The 15,886-nt window shown below is 44.8% G+C and overlaps 1 protein-coding gene across 1 annotated transcript; it reads left to right on the forward strand.

Moving 5' to 3' along the window:
• The first annotated feature begins 10,307 nt into the window (after nucleotides 1-10,307).
• Nucleotides 10,308-11,540, forward strand: LOC136507583 (BTB/POZ and MATH domain-containing protein 1-like). The gene has a single exon (XM_066502257.1). It carries the CDS (start codon nucleotides 10,308-10,310, stop codon nucleotides 11,538-11,540), a length of 1,233 nt encoding a protein of 410 aa, XP_066358354.1.
• Nucleotides 11,541-15,886: the final 4,346 nt, after the last annotated feature.

A 15,886-nucleotide genomic window follows, 5' to 3' on the forward strand; every position in this document is an offset into this window, starting at 1 on the left:
TCGGATCCTATTGTAGGGTGTATTCGCCACGCGTCTTTCTTCGACTTCTTGTTCTGATTTTCTTCTATCATACTCAGCCAGATCTGACTCATATTTGATCTAAGCTTCCTTGCACTGCCTAGCACGACATTGGCGTCCTTGTTTCAATTTGTTTCTTCTTTCTCTGGCTTGCCTCTGATTCTCAGTCTCACCATCGTGCCCCTGGATAAAGGGTGATATGTTGGACTCAGATTCATCCAATGACCTGATGTCGGGTGCTTCTGGGGGGACCAATGGTGATCGAGGACGGTGAACCATGAATACTTCTCGTGCGTGAATTGTTCTATTATCGGTGTTGGTTTCCACACTGTCGGAGTTGTTGATGATTTTAGTAGAGGCTTCAAGGTCGCAGATCGAGTCTCCTTCTTGGTAGGATAGAATTGCTATCGTCGTCGTGCTGACTAGTTGGGTACCGCTATCCTCAGGAACAGAACCTGGCTAATGGACGATGCAGTCTTGAGATGTTATAGTTAGTATGAGACCTTCCTGAGCTCCTTTTAGTGGCATTCTAAGCACCAGACCGAGGGATCCTTCGGGCTGTGCCTGATAAGATTCTGCCATGTTGTGGAGTTCGAACAGAAAAGGACCCGACTTCTTGAAAGGACTCTAAGTGTATTTCGAGTTGTTTTCTTCATAGGCTGAGGCCGTGTTCTGGAGCCCCACCGGAAAAGAACTTGGTTTCTCGAAAGAACTCGGTATAGACTCCATCTCGGATGTGGAGCCTGAGTTTGAGTCGGATGCGCAAAGCCACAAAATCTGAGTTGGATCAGACATCACGAGCTGCGTGAATCTTCCGGCGAGTTGATCTGTCGTAATCGCCGAAATAGAAAGGTCTTCAAGGTGATCCGAATCTTTGAGGAGACAACTTTGGAGCTTGCCATCATCGCTTGCCTCGTAGATCCATGAACTAAAGATGAAGGTTGATCCCGTCGAGAAGATCATGTTGTCGAGGTCCGTCAAGCTCTCGGATGCAAATTCGCCGAAAGCCCCTACTTGGCGCGCCAGCTGTTGATGTTTCACCACCGATAGCCTGCCATGGGGGTACCTGGGGTAGTTTGTTTGGGCTTTAGCGTATGCAGAACTCGACGGTAAATGCAAGAGACAGTTGGTTTATCCTGGTTTGGGCCCTTGACCATGATCGAGTAATAGCCCTACGTCCAGTCGGCGTTAGCCTTTGCGTTGGATTGATTGTAAAGTGTTGTCTTACGTTCTCCAGGAACTCCACCCTCCTTTATATAGTTAGGAGGCCAGAGTCCTAGTCAGTTTACTATGAGAGTTCCTAGTAGGATTACAGAATAATACTACTATTAAGATTACATGGAAAGAATCCTAGTTAGACTAGATCTTCTCCCTTCATTGAGGGGTATCTCATGGGTCCCGCATCAATAGTGTGGTCAATATGGAAGACAACTTAGTCTAATCACCCGCTCAAACAGGAGGTTGACTAACAAGATCATAATAATAATGCAACCAATAGATTGTTGTAATAATCCTATAATCCATGTCATACCTACTAATACAAGATTATAGTTAGAAATACAATAATCTAGCACTTATTAATGACTACCTAGCCTATATATAATCTAGCTAGGAATTCAAACAAGGGAGACTAATATAATCTATAGTTAAGATTATAATAATCAAATAGTGATCCAAGCGGAATATGCTAAATCTATCTCATATATGGCTAATGCTCTGTCCAGGACGTCTATCTGTCCAGACGACCCTATTGGCGGGCCACGATGCCCACGAGGCCATGAGGTTCTCTAATCCGCTCCCCTTTAGGCACTGCAATTTCTTTAAAAACATCGCTGCAGTGCCGCGACTACTCTGTGACCGTGCTCCGCTACGCCTCCCGCCCACCTTCCTCTCTACCACCACACTCGGCCACATCCCGCGCTGCTCCGCACCCCGCGCCATGCCCCCATCCACTTCGCCCGTCACAGAAGGAGAGGCAAGGGAGGCCTGCGCCTGCGCCCCCATCCAGCACACTCGTCGGTAGGAAGGGGAGGCCTTCGTGCTGTGCCTAGGGTGTACGCTCAACCGTTGCTCTCGACGTCCCCCGGACCCGAGCTTGCTGGTTATCGGAGTTTCCCACCAGGTAGGTTGCGGTCACCGGTGGTGCTGTGTTTCAAGTGTTTTAGGCATTCTAAACTTATGTTTCAAATGTGTCATCTGAATGTTGCAAATAGATCTTGGATGTTGCATATGTTGCAATACTATGTTTCAAGTGTTTCAGGTGTTTTAGACATACGAAGTATGTTTTAAGTGTTTCATCTGGATGTTTCATATGTTACTATGGCGCCATACACATGTTTCACTATTACAGAATGGACTTGTTGTCCCGGGCGGTAACGGCCTTTAGTCCCGGTTACCACGCCAGGACAACGATCCCGGGACTAAAGGTGGAACCTTCAGTCCTGGGTCATCGAGCCAGGACTAAAGAGGGACCTTTAGTCCCGGTTGGTGTTACCAATTGGGACTAAAGGCCCTCCAGCTGAGCAAACCTGGCGCACCCTTTAGTCCCGGTTGGTAACACCAACCGGGACTAAAGGTTCACCCTTCAGTCCCGATTGGTAACCCCAACCGGGACTAAAGGTTCCTTTTCTTTTTCTTTTTTTGTTTAATTTGTTTTCAGTTCAGTTACACATATTTGTTTAATATATAATATGTTTTTATGTACGTATTCTATGCTGCTAATATAAATACACGCATGCATATAATTACATCTAATTCTCATCTCGAGCATTATTATATTTGAATAAAGTATGAAACTATATATATTATAGATATATATGTATATATACAACACTTTCATAATCTTGTTCTTGAAAATAACGATATCAATAAACATTTAATTTACATCATTAGTTCCTTAGATCAAAGTAGAACTCGCCGTTGGGATTTAGCACTTTTTCTAGAAGATATCCTGCTATTGACTCTTGAACTGCTTTTAGATGGTCTTTTTGCATGACCCTTCGTTTCAACCATTCAGTCTTGCATTTGAAATAAAAGGAAAAGTATTAATACATATATATATATATTCATTTAAAAATAAATAAAAATTTGATATATACGTACTCTGAGGACATCTTCAGGAGTTCTTCTTATGTATGCAGTGATAAATTCACAAACGTAGTATCCACACAAGTTATTACCTGGTTCCTGCCGCAAACACCACTGTACGAGAAGAAGATTATTCTCATCATCTCACATGTAAATTGAAGTATGATATAGTAATTAAACACGTGGGGAAGTATATATAGTACTACTTACTGGTATTTTAACTACATTAAGTGGTGCCTTGCAATCCTTGCGGTGTTGCCGAATAAACTCTTTCCAAACCCTATGCGACCAATAATGTACGATCGATAATAAATTATGGCAAAGTCTATTCAATAATAGTTGTGCGCGAGAGATCGAAATTACCCCTGGATAATGTCTATCATATCTTGGTATTGTGCTCGCTCTTTTCTCAATGAGTCCAAGATTACTAACTGACTTGAGTTTAACTCAATGACAATGAGTATCTAGTGAAACCTGCATTGGTTTATACACACACGTACATGCATATAAGTTGTATTGATATTACATAAAATGTGTAGACTACATTATTATTAACACTTACTCAAAGTTGTACGGAAAAAGTATTGTTGTCTTGTCGTGCTGCTTCACGAAGAACTTCATGATATTCGTCTGTGCTTCAGATACCCAGTGGTCCTTGACAATAATATCAGTTTTGAATATGATATAAGGATCAATGAAGCCAACACTAGTGTCTTGTATTCTTTGGAGCTCTAACATCTGGAATCTGTATATAAATATAAGTTACATGTGAGGATAATTATATACACGTACGCATGGAAGTGAGTTTATTAAATAAAAGTAAGAATCACTTACAAACAAAAGGAGCTAATGATTGATTTGTCCAGAGCGTCCAAGTGGAATAGTTGATGCAATTCTTCGAAACTAATATGTAAGATGTCATCTCCATGGAAGTAATGATGGTCTCTAAATCTGACAAAGATCCACTGCTCACTCCTGCCACACGCCTGCATGTACCACTTGTTGAGCAAGTACATTTGCGTACTCAATTCATTCAGAGCCGCAGGGTTGTACAGACTTTTGCCAAATTTATAAGTCTTCCAGGTATCAACTTCCAGGTTCTGGATTGGAGCTTTGCCCGTCACTTGATCCAAGGTTAAACCAGTTTGTTCAAAAAAATCATTAAGGTCTTGAACCGACACTTCTCCAGAGTTGTCTGGTCGATAGACTTCTATGTTGGAACCATATTGATTAGCAACAACAAGATTTTGCATTGGTTGCTTCTATTGTCTGAGCTGTGGGACATCCTTCCCTGATGCTCTTTTCCTTTTCTTATGTGCATCATGTGACTTCACAAGGAAGCGGTCATAGTCTGATAGTGGCGGTGGCTTACGAACTTCAAGCATCTTTTTCTTGTGAGCTTCGACCTTCTGCCTCAGCTGATCTCGTGGTATGTAAAAGTACAACTTCTCCTTAAGCTTTGCTTGTCTCTGCTTTTGGATATCTATAAAAAAATCTTTCACTTTTTTGCCTTCTTCAGCTGCTATTTGCTCATCAGTCTTTTCAGGAAGTATTTCTTGAGAAATAACTCTTTTTTTTGGGGTCTTCTTTGCCGCTGGGACCTTAGACGTCTTTGTAGTGCGTCGCTGTGGAGGTGGTGGGGGCGGTGTTGGAGACCGGCGTGGAGGCGATGAGGCCGGTGTTGGAGTCCGGTGTGGAGGCGTTGGAGATCGTTGTGGAGGCGATGGGGCCGGTGTAGGAGTTGGAGATCGTTGTGAAGGCGATGGGGCCGGTGTAGGAGTTGGAGATCACCGTGGGGATGAAGTCGTCTCACCCCCCGTGATGCTGTGATGAGATGGGGAATGAATAATTGGGCTAGGCTGGGGGGAGACCCTGCTACAAAAACAAGTTGTGGTCAATTATTTTTGAAGCCAATATAAAATTAATGGAAAAATAATATTTCATTCACTATCATTCCTACCTAGGGTGAGGTAGGGGAAGCGGTGGCGCCCCAGGAATGATGATGAAGCGTTTGCGCCATTGAATAAATGTCTTCTCTGCTTCTCCTAGTGTCTTCTCCCCATCACCGCCTTCAATGTCAAGAGGAACATTGCTGTAACCTTTGAGCACTCTATCAACCGAGACACGTACACCTGGTTTGTTCTATAAAACTAGAAGTTCTTCAACTAATGGCTTCAGATAGACATCAATGTCGTTACTGGGTTGCCTCGGACCTTGGATGAGGATCGGCATCATAATGAACTTCCGCTTCATGCATAACCATAGAGGAAGGTTGTAGATACATAGAGTAACTGGCCAAGTGCTATGACTAGTGCTCTGCTCCCCAAAAGGATTCATACCATCTGTACTTAAGGCGAACCTTAAGTTTCTAGCCTCATTTGCAAACTCTGGAAATTCCCTGTCTATCGCTCTCCACTGGGACCCATCAGCTGGGTGTCTCAGCATATTGTCTACCTTACGATCTTCTTTATGCCACCGCAACAACTTTGCATGGTCTTTATTTCTGAACAAACGTTTTAAGCGTGGTATTATAGGAGCATACCACATAACCTTGGCAGGGATTTTCTTTCTAGGACGTTGTTCACCCTCGATGTCACCAGGATCATCGCACCTGATCTTATACCGCGCTGCTTTACATACCGGGCATTCATCCAAATTCTCGTATTCATTGCCATGGTAGAGGATGCCGTCATTAGGACATACATGTATCTTCTGGATTTTTAATCCCAAAGGGCAGACAACCTGTTTTGCTTCGTATGTAGTGGTGGGCAATTCATTTGGCTTCGGAAGCATCTTCTTTATGAGGTTCAATAAATTCCTAAATGCCTTATCGGATATACCATTCTTTACCTTCCACTGTAACAATTCCAGTGTTGTACCCAGTTTTTTTGCGCCTCTTCGGCCATCGGGTATAGCAACTTCCTATGATCCTCAAGCATGCGCTCGAACTTAACTTTCTCTTTTTCACTTTCGCATTCTTATTGTGCATCACGAATGGCATCGCCAAGAGCATCACCGAGATCATCTTCTGCCGCTACCTCTTCTTCATCTCTCCCCATTGTAGTATCATCAAAGGCAGCATACTGAGCAATAATGTCATCAAAGTCTAAATCTTCTCCTTCACCTTCTTCCATCATGACCCCGCTTTCTCCATGCTTAGCCCAACATATATAGTTTGACATAAAACCTGACTTAAGCAAATATGAATGAAGACTCATTGAGCTTGAATATTCCTTTAAATTCTTACATATGGTACATGGACAGCACATGAAACCATCCCGCTTATTTGCCTCGGCCACACCTAAGAAATAGTGCACGCCCTCAATAAAGTCTTAGGAGCGGCGATCGGCATTATACATCCAATAGCGTGACATAATCTGCATTACACGACAAATTATGAAAACCTTGAACATAATTAAGTATTTTATTACACAACATAGATGACACACATGGTTGATTAATTAACTAAGCCTGGCTACAATGTAAGCAATCCCAACTATCACTAAACAAACTAAAACTATAATGCACTTCAGTAACATAATTATTTCGTGATCGTACGCAACTAAAATAGACAAATCATTTTTCTGTTGAATATCAATAAGCTTCTCCTGCTGGCTCACTGCCTCATCATCAGCAGCCGCTACCTCAAGCGCACCCAAATTCTGCATGTATGTAGCATAATCTTCCTCCCAGTACCAACCATCGCATCCATTGCCCTCCCACTGAAATTAAAGCCAAAAAATATTTAGTCAAAAATATTCAAGAAAAGCAGGTCAATTAGCCATAATTATAAAATGCGTAAGAAACTCATATCGTCATCCGGGCACTTGTAGAAAACATGACCCTTATTGGGTCCCTATCTCTTGACTCGGTACTCCATCACAATCTTCTGCTTACACTTGCCGCAGATAATGAGAGAGAGTTCTGGCCTCAGTTGTTTTCGCAACCGAACGAGAGGCCGAGGATCCGGTACCAGTTGTCATCTACTTTCTATACTTATTTTTGCAAACTAGTGTAAATTTCATATTTTCTAAAATGATATATTTAAACAAAACTAGTATGGATTTCACATGTTTTAATAAATAACCATCCGTACTAGTTGACCTTGCTTACGTGATCATCTCGGCCAGCATTTCTCCACCGGACGGCACCGTACTTGGCCAAGGAAGAGCTCTGATTCTACGAGAAAGGGAACACGGTCTTCCACGACCGTTGCCGCTCTCCCTCGTAGAATCAAAGTTCCTCCTTGACGTCTGTTACCGCTCGGCAGAGAACATGTTGGCCGAGCTGAACATGGTCCGCAAGTTCAACTAGTACAGATTTTCTATAATTTTCTAACTATTTACTAAGTTTTTCATTTCATGGAAAATTTAATTCTAAAAAATAAAAGGCATGATTTCTAAGTAGTTCATTTCATGGAAAAAATAATTCTAAGTGACCTGCTCGATATCAGCGAGCTCGCGGACGTTTAGGTTGCCGAGGATAGTAACATTTGTAGATGACATTTGTAGGTCTGAAGTTATCAAATATCCATCAAATTATAGCTCAAAAACATGTTTCAACAAATAATCATCCGTACTAGTTGACCTTGCTTACGTGATCATCTCGGCGAGCATTTCTCCACCGGACGGCACCGTACTTGGCCAAGGAAGAGCTCCGATTCTACGAGAAAGGGAACACGGTCTTCCACGACCGTTGCCGCTCTCCCTCGTAGAATCAAAGCTCCTCCTTGACGTCCGTTACCACTCGGCAGAGAACATGCTCGCCGACCTAAACACGGTCCGCAAGTTCAACTAGTACGGATTTTCTATAATTTTCTAACTATTTTCTAAGTTTTTCATTTCATAGAAAATTTAATTCTAAAAAATAAAAGGCATGATTTCTAAGTATTTCATTTCATAGAAAAAATAATTCTAAGTGACCTGCTCGATATCGGCGAGCTCGCGGGCGTTTAGGTTGCCGAGGATAGTAACATTTGTAGATGACATTTGTAGGTCTGAAGTTATCAAATATCCATCAAATTATAGCTCAAAAACATGTTTCAATAAATAATCATCCGTACTAGTTGATCTTGCTTACGTGATCATCTCGGCGAGCATTTCTCCACCGGACGGTACCGTACTTGGCCAAGGAAGAGCTCCGATTCTATGAGAAAGGGAACACGGTCTTCCACGACCGTTGCCGCTCTCCCTCGTAGAATCAAAGCTCCTTCTTGACGTCTGTTACCACTCGGCAGAGAACATGCTTGCTGAGCTGAACATGGTCCGCAAGTTCAACTAGTACGGATTTTCTACAATTTTCTAACAAATTTCTAAGTTTTTCATTTCATGGAAAAATTAATTCTAAGATCACGTAAGCCACCGGGGACGAGGATGGCGCGTGCTCCAGCGAGGACGAGCGAGGCGTGATTTTGATGAACTAATTTAACTTTTGTTTATCCAAACATATATGCAAATCATCATGTGATTTTGAGCTAAAAATGACATATAAAATCATAATAAAGTCCAACATATAAAGTTACACATGCATCTACATCGCAAAATGAGATAAGCTACTGATAAAACATAAGAGGATTAAGTTTGTTACCTCCAAAATCGAAGAGCAACACGAGTGGAGGGGGAGAGAGCAAGAACAACAGCAAGCTGAAGAACAGAGGCAGTGAGTTTAAATGGAATGGCTCGGGCTCGGGGAGGAAGAAATGAGCTGAATTATAGGCCGGGATAATTAGTCCCGGTTAGGGGGCCAAACCGGGACTAAAGATTAATCTTTATTCCCGGGGCATCACCCAAACCGGGACTAAAAGCTTTAGTCCCGGTTGGTATTACCAACCGGGACTAAAGGTAAACCTTTAGTCGTAATACCAGCCGGGACTAAAGATCCCTGCCCCACGGACGACCGTTGGGCAGGGACCTTTAGTCTCGGTTGGTATTACCAACCGGAACTAAAGGGTCCTTTAGTTCCGGGGGCAAAAAATGCCGAGGCTAATGCCAAATTGGGGCATCGTTCTAAAGTCTGTTCTCTAGTAGTGTTTGTAGTGTATGTTTCAAGTTTTTCATATGTTTTAGACACATGTTGTAAATGTTTCATCTAAATATTACAAAAGTAGATCTCGATGTTGCATATGTTGCTATGGCTATACACGCATATTTCAAGCGCACGTTTCAAGTGTTTCATCTGTTTCAGATGTATATTGCAAGTGTTTCATCTGGATATTTCAAAAGTAGATCTGGAAGAGCACATGTTTCATCTGTCGCAAACCGCCCTGCTGCTGCTGGGGGTGCCGCCGTGAGTCACCTTGAGGGCGGCAGATGCCTCGCGGCATGCATCTGCAAGCAGGACATGTGATTGGGACCCACGTGGGGCCTGGGGATGGGCGTGGGACGTGGGATGGGCTGCTGGAGCGCGGGATAGGCACAGTGTGGCATGCGGACGCAGGGGTACTGATGCTGGATGGGATGTGGAGTCGGGTCGTGGGATGTAGTGCAGGATAACACGCGGGAGCTATGCTTGGACGCGCCATCCGTCCGAACGTCCGAGCGCTAGCCCTTCCGATCTCATATATACCAACATGAACCTCTCTCGTTCCTTTAGCACTTTAATGAAGTCTGTCTGAGCACAAATTTGAAGCCCACTTTGAGAGCAATTGATATCATTATTCAAGTTTCTGAGTGAGCTTTGGGCCGTGTTTTTAGTCTAAGGGAAAGATTTTTTTTTTCTCATTCAATGAGAGAGAGAGGGGGAGAGATTAACCTGACGTTATATTTAATAAGGTACACAAAATTCTGTATAAGAAATCTCTGTGAACAGGTCATTGGGCTTGGCGGTACGGGCCGGGGTTAGATCAATCACTATGGATACGGTAGATTTGCCGACTACTAGGGGCACTCGGCAAACGTCCAAAAATCACTTGGCAAACGTTTTGCCGAGTGTAACACTCGATGTATAGCACATCAATGTGTACGTAGATAGAGACGATCTCGGTCGTCTGTTGAACCGTGCCCGAACCGGATACGCATGATTTGCGTCGATCGTGTGCAACCAGATGGATTCCGATCCTTTATGCTCTGTCATCAAAATTACATAAGCAAATCCTCCTCCTGGCCTTCAGCCTGTTCAATCTGGATTTGCATTGCCGGCAACGAACAACCACCGCCCGTAAGCCAAACAAACAGCCGGCTACTTCCCGCGCGCTCGAGCCTGTCATGGCGGCCACCTCCGCCGCTGTTCTGTCCGCCGCCGCCCGCCGGATCTCACGCTCGGCTGCGGTGGCCAGCTCTGGCGGCGGCACTCATCTCCTGTCCGCCGCCACCCGCCGGATGTCGTCGTCGCGCTCGGCGTCCTCGTCCTCGTCCTCCATCATCACGCGCGAGGTGACGGGGCACCACAACCTGACCATCAGCGGGTACGCGGCGACGAGGAAGGCCCCCGTGGAGTGGATCGCGTCGTCGCAGGCGTTCGACGCGGCGGGCTACCGCTGGCGCATCAAGTACTACCCCAACGGCAACAGCTGGAACGAGTCCAACGAGTGCATCTCCATCTTCGTGGAGCTCGCCGACGACATCAAGGGCCCGCGCCAGGAGGTCAAGGACCCCGTCCAGTTCAAGCTCAGCCTGCTGGACCGCGCGGGGAACCCGTCGCCCAAGTACTGCCGCTCCAACGACGCCAGCTTCTTCGTCGATGGGCAGGCGCGGTTCCAGGACTTCATCCGGTGGAAGGAACTCGAGGAGTCCGGGTGCCTCAAGGACGACAGCTTCATCGTCCGCTGCGACATCACCGTCATCAAGAAGTGGGCCGAGGACGACGACACCGTCAGCGTCGACAGCGCGTCGTCCCGCGTCGTCGTGCCGCCGTCCGACCTGCACAGGCACCTCTACGACATGCTGTGGAAGAAGCAGGGCGTGGACGTCGCGATCGACGTCGCCGGGGAGACGTTCGAGGCGCACGGGTGGCTGCTGGCGGCGCGGTCCCCGGCCTTCGAGGCGGAGCTGCTCGCCGCGCCCAAGGAGAAGGCGCCCGGCGGCGGGGCCGTCGCTGTCCGTCGCCGCGTGGAGATCGGTGGCATGGAGCCCAGGGTGTTCAAGGCGCTGCTCCACTTCATGTACACCGACGCGCTGCCGCCGTCCATGATGGAGGAGGAGGAGGAGAAGCATGGCGCCGTGGCGATGGCCCGGGATCTGCTCGCGGCGGCGCACCGGTACGAGCTCGAGAGGCTCAAGCTCCTGTGCGAGGAGATGCTGTGCCGGTGCATCGACGTGGACACGGTGGCTGGGACCATGGCGGTGGCGGAGCAGCATGGCTGCGGCGCTCTCGAGGCAGCGTGCGCCGAATTCCTCGCGCGTCCGGGGAACCTGAAAGCCGTCATGGAGACGGAAGGGTACGAAAAGATAAAAGCCAACCCCACCATGATGGAGCTTATCATGAAGCAATTGGTCTAGCGAACAAACATAGTAGGAGTAAATCAGAATACCAAATATTACTAGCTATTGTAATTTTTTTGGCTGCAACTGTAGCTACTTTTGGCAAAATTGGAATACTAATGTTATTAGTTAAAGTTAATGGTTTATATATATATATATATGGGTACATGTATACGTATGTTCAATCATGCATACACCGCTACCGGAGATGGCTTCTTTGCCGAGTGTCCCAGACTTTACCGAGTGCTTTTTATCGGGCGCTCGGCAAAGAGGCTATTTGTCGAGTGCCAAAGAGAAAGCACTCGGCAAACAACTGGCACTCAGCAAAGAGGTGGTCGGCAAACAATAATACTCGGCAAAGACTAGGTTTGCCGAGTGTCTGGCACTCGGCAAACCAGAACACTCGGCAAAGGGCCGCCGCCGCTAACGGCCGGCAGCCGCCGTTAACCCTTTGCTGAGTATCTTCTCCTGACACTCGGCAAAGTGGTGATTTGCCGAGTGTCATTTTTTGACACTCGGCAAACCATATTTTTTTTTCATTTTTGACCTCTAAACTTTTTCTGCAGTCCTCATATAATACCTGTTACTCCATGTTCCAATGTGGCATATTTCTCGGATTTTTTCTATATTTCTTTAATTTATTTCATTTAATTAAATTTTCTTGGATAATTCAAATTATAACCGCTAGTCATTCGAATAATGAAAAAAAATGAATGAAAAAAATGATATTCATGTTATTTAGTATAATGTGAGGCCGTATCCAGAAACAGACCACCAATTTCAAACATCTTGTTCACGAAACATGACCACGAACTTGCGGTCGAGTTGTTTTTAAATTCTATAAAAAAGCAAACACTAGTAGAGAACAGACCTTTGATCCTCGGCCAAAATAGACTCTAGTCCCGGAATTTTTTGCCCCCGGGACTAGAAATACCTTTAGTCCCGGTTGGAGGCTCCAACCGGGACTAAAGGTCCCTGCCCAACGGCTACTACGCCAGACAAAGGTGGCAGGGACCTTTAGTCCCGGTTGGAGCCATCAACCGGGACTAAAGGTATACTTTTACTCCCGGTTGGTGGATCCAACCTGGAGTAAAAGTCTACTTCCGGGCCGTGGCTACGCCCGGGGTTGAAAAGTTACCTTTAGTCCCGGTTGGATCCACCAACCGGGACTAAATGTTCTCCCTTTATATATCGGCCGTCTCCTTCTTTCTCCCCGAGCCCAAGCTCAGCACATTTTGAAGCTCACTGCACTAGTGTTCTTGCTTCTTCCCTCCCTCCATTGTTCCTCCATCCATTCTTCGATTCCTCCATCGATTTCTTCGATTCCTCCGTCGATTCTTCAGTTGTAAAGGTTACCAATCTCATACTCTTATTTTTCACCATTTTCTTATGCCATTTTGTTCACTATATATATTTATGGTTCTTTATTGTGGTTTTTTTCATTTGTAAGCAATTTGAGCTCAAAATCACTTCAAGCTTGCATATTTACATGAAAGAAGGTTAAAGTATATATAAATATAAACTTAGAAAATAGATAGAAAATTGTAGCAAATCTGTACTAGTTGAACTTGCGGACCGTGTTCAGCTCGGCGAGCATGTTCTCTGCCGAGCGGTAACGGACGTCAAGGAGGAGCTTTGATTCTACGAGGGAGAGCGACAACGGTCGTGGAAGACCGTGTTCCCTTCCTCGTAGATTCGGAGCTCTTCCTTAACCAAGTACGGTGCCGTCTAGTGGAGAAATGCTTGTCGAGATGATCACGTAAGCAAGGTCAACTAGTACGGATGGTTATTTATTCACATGTCCCGATATCATCGCAGTAGTCTGTCAATCACCGTACCTAAACGTAGTATATATAAATATAAACTTAGAAAATAGTTAGAAAATTATAGAAAATCCGTATTAGTTGAACTTGCGGATCGTGTTCATCTCGGCGATCATGTTCTCTGCCGAGCGGTAACGGATATCAAGGAGGAGCTTTGATTCTACGAGGGAGAGCGACAACGGTCATGGAAGACCATGTTTCCTTCCTCGTAGAATCGGAGCTCTTCCTTGACCAACTACGGTGCTGTCTGGTGGAGAAATGCTCGCCGAGATGATCACGTAAGCAAGGTCAACTAGTACGGATGGTTATTTATTAAAACATGTTTTTGAGCTATAATGTATTAAAAATGAGTATAGAGATCTAGATAATTTTATAGTTTCTTAATTTTATTTGTTTATAAAAGGAGAAATTTATAGTGTATTAAAAAATGAGTATAGAGAGTAGATGGCAACTGCTTCCGGGTCCTCGGCCTCTCATGGGTTTCCAAAGCGACTTAGGCCGGGCCTCCCTCTCATTCCATGTGGCAAGTGTCGTGATGAGACGAAGATTGTGATAGAGTACCGAGTGAAGAAGGAAGGTCCCAACAAGGATCGTATCTTCTACAAGTGTCCGGATCGCAATGTGAGTTATTTTATCGTATTTAATGATTATGGTTAGTTTATACCTATTTTCATGATGGTTGTGATTAAAGTTCTAATTTTTTGTTTTAATTTCAGTGGGATGGCAGTGGACGATGTTTAGGCTTCTACTGGGAGGAAGAGTATGTTGAACTCGTGCAAAAATATCTTGCACAACAGGCAGATACGGCGGCTAATGAGGCAGTGATCTAGCCGAAGAAGCCCAAAGATGTTGCACAATCGAGAGATCTGTCTGTTTTAGTTGAGATTGGTCGCGAAATCCTTGTGCTCCTGAAATGTATTTTAGCTTTAGTTCTTTTAGTGGTAGTTGGGATTGTCTACATTGTAGCGATGCTTTCATAAATTTGTATCTTTTGTGGTGGCACGCATGTTGTATAAATAATTAATTATGATCTAGGTTTTAATATGATATTTATGTCATGTAATGCAGATGAGCCGTCATTGGATGTATAATGCTGATCGCCGCTCCCAAGAGTTCATTGACGGCATACATTCTTTGTTACGTGCGTCCGAGGCAAACAAACGCGACGGTTTCATGTGCTGCCCATGTGCCATATGTAAGAATACGGTGGAATATCCTTGCTCAAGGACTCTTCATTCACACTTGTTCAAGTTGGGTTTCATGCCAAACTATATTTGTTGGACAAAGCATGGAGAAACTGGTGTTGTAATGGAAGAAGGTGAAGAAGAACAATGGGATGACAATGATATTATTCCCGATGGTGCGTGCTTCAATGATACTGCAATGGGAGAAGCTGAAGAAGAGGTAGCCGCAGAAGATGAGCCAGCTGATGATCTTTCTCAGGTCATTCGTGATGCACAAAGAGAATGTGAAAGTGAAAAGGAGAAGATCAAGTTCGAGCGGATGCTAGAAGATCACAAGAAATTGTTGTACCCAACTTGTGATGTAGGGCAGAAAAAGTTGGGAACCACCCTAGAATTGTTGCAATGGAAGGTAAAGAATGATGTATCTGACAAGGGATTTGGAGAGTTACTAAAAATCTAAAAGAAGATGCTTCCGAAGCACAATGAATTGCCCGCCACTACCTACGAAGCAAAACAAGTTGTCTGTCCTATGGGGCTAGAAATAGAGAAGATACATGCATGTCCTAATGACTGCATCCTGTACCGTGGCAAAGAGTACGAGAAATTGGATGCATGCCCAGTATGCCATGCGTCGCGGTATAAGATCAGGCGAGATGACCCTGGTGATGTTGAGGGCAAACGTCCGCGTAAGAAAATCCCTGCCAAGGTTATGTGGTATGCTCCTATAATACCACGCTTAAAATGTCTGTTCAGAAACAAAGAACATGCAAAATTGTTGCGATGGCACAAAGAAGACCGTAAGGTAGACAATATATTGAGACACCCTGCTGATGGGTCCCAGTGGAGAGCAATCGATAGAGAATTCCCGGAGTTTGCAAATGACGCAAGAAACTTAAGGTTTGCTTTAAGTACAGATGGTATCAATCCTTTTGGAGAGCAGAATAGTAGTCATAGCACTTGGCCTGTTACTCTAAGTATCTACAACATTCCTCCTTGGTTATGCATGAAGCGGAAGTTCATTATGATGCCTGTGCTCATCCAAGGCCCGAAGCAACCTGGCAATGACATCGATGCGTACCTGAGACCACTTATTGATGAACTTCTCATTTTGTGGAATAAAGAAGGTATACGTGTGTGGGATGAGTACAAATAGGAACACTTTGATCTGCGAGCATTGTTGTTCGTAACAATCAATGATTGGCCTGCTCTAAGTAATCTTTCAGGACAGTCAAACAAGGGATATAATGCATGCACACACTACTTCGGTGATATTAGAGGTGTATTCTTGAAAAAATGTCGAAAGGTCGTGTACCTTGGCCATCGTCGATTTCTTCCTGTAAATCACCCCGTAAGAAAG

Source organism: Miscanthus floridulus, chromosome 15 (assembly GCF_019320115.1).
Source record: "Miscanthus floridulus cultivar M001 chromosome 15, ASM1932011v1, whole genome shotgun sequence".
Classification (NCBI taxonomy): domain Eukaryota; kingdom Viridiplantae; phylum Streptophyta; class Magnoliopsida; order Poales; family Poaceae; genus Miscanthus; species Miscanthus floridulus.

Coding starts and splice junctions, on each gene's coding strand:
- LOC136507583 (XM_066502257.1), top strand. CDS start 10,308: ATGGCGGCCACCTCCGCCGCTGTTCTGTCCGCCGCCGCCCGCCGGATC.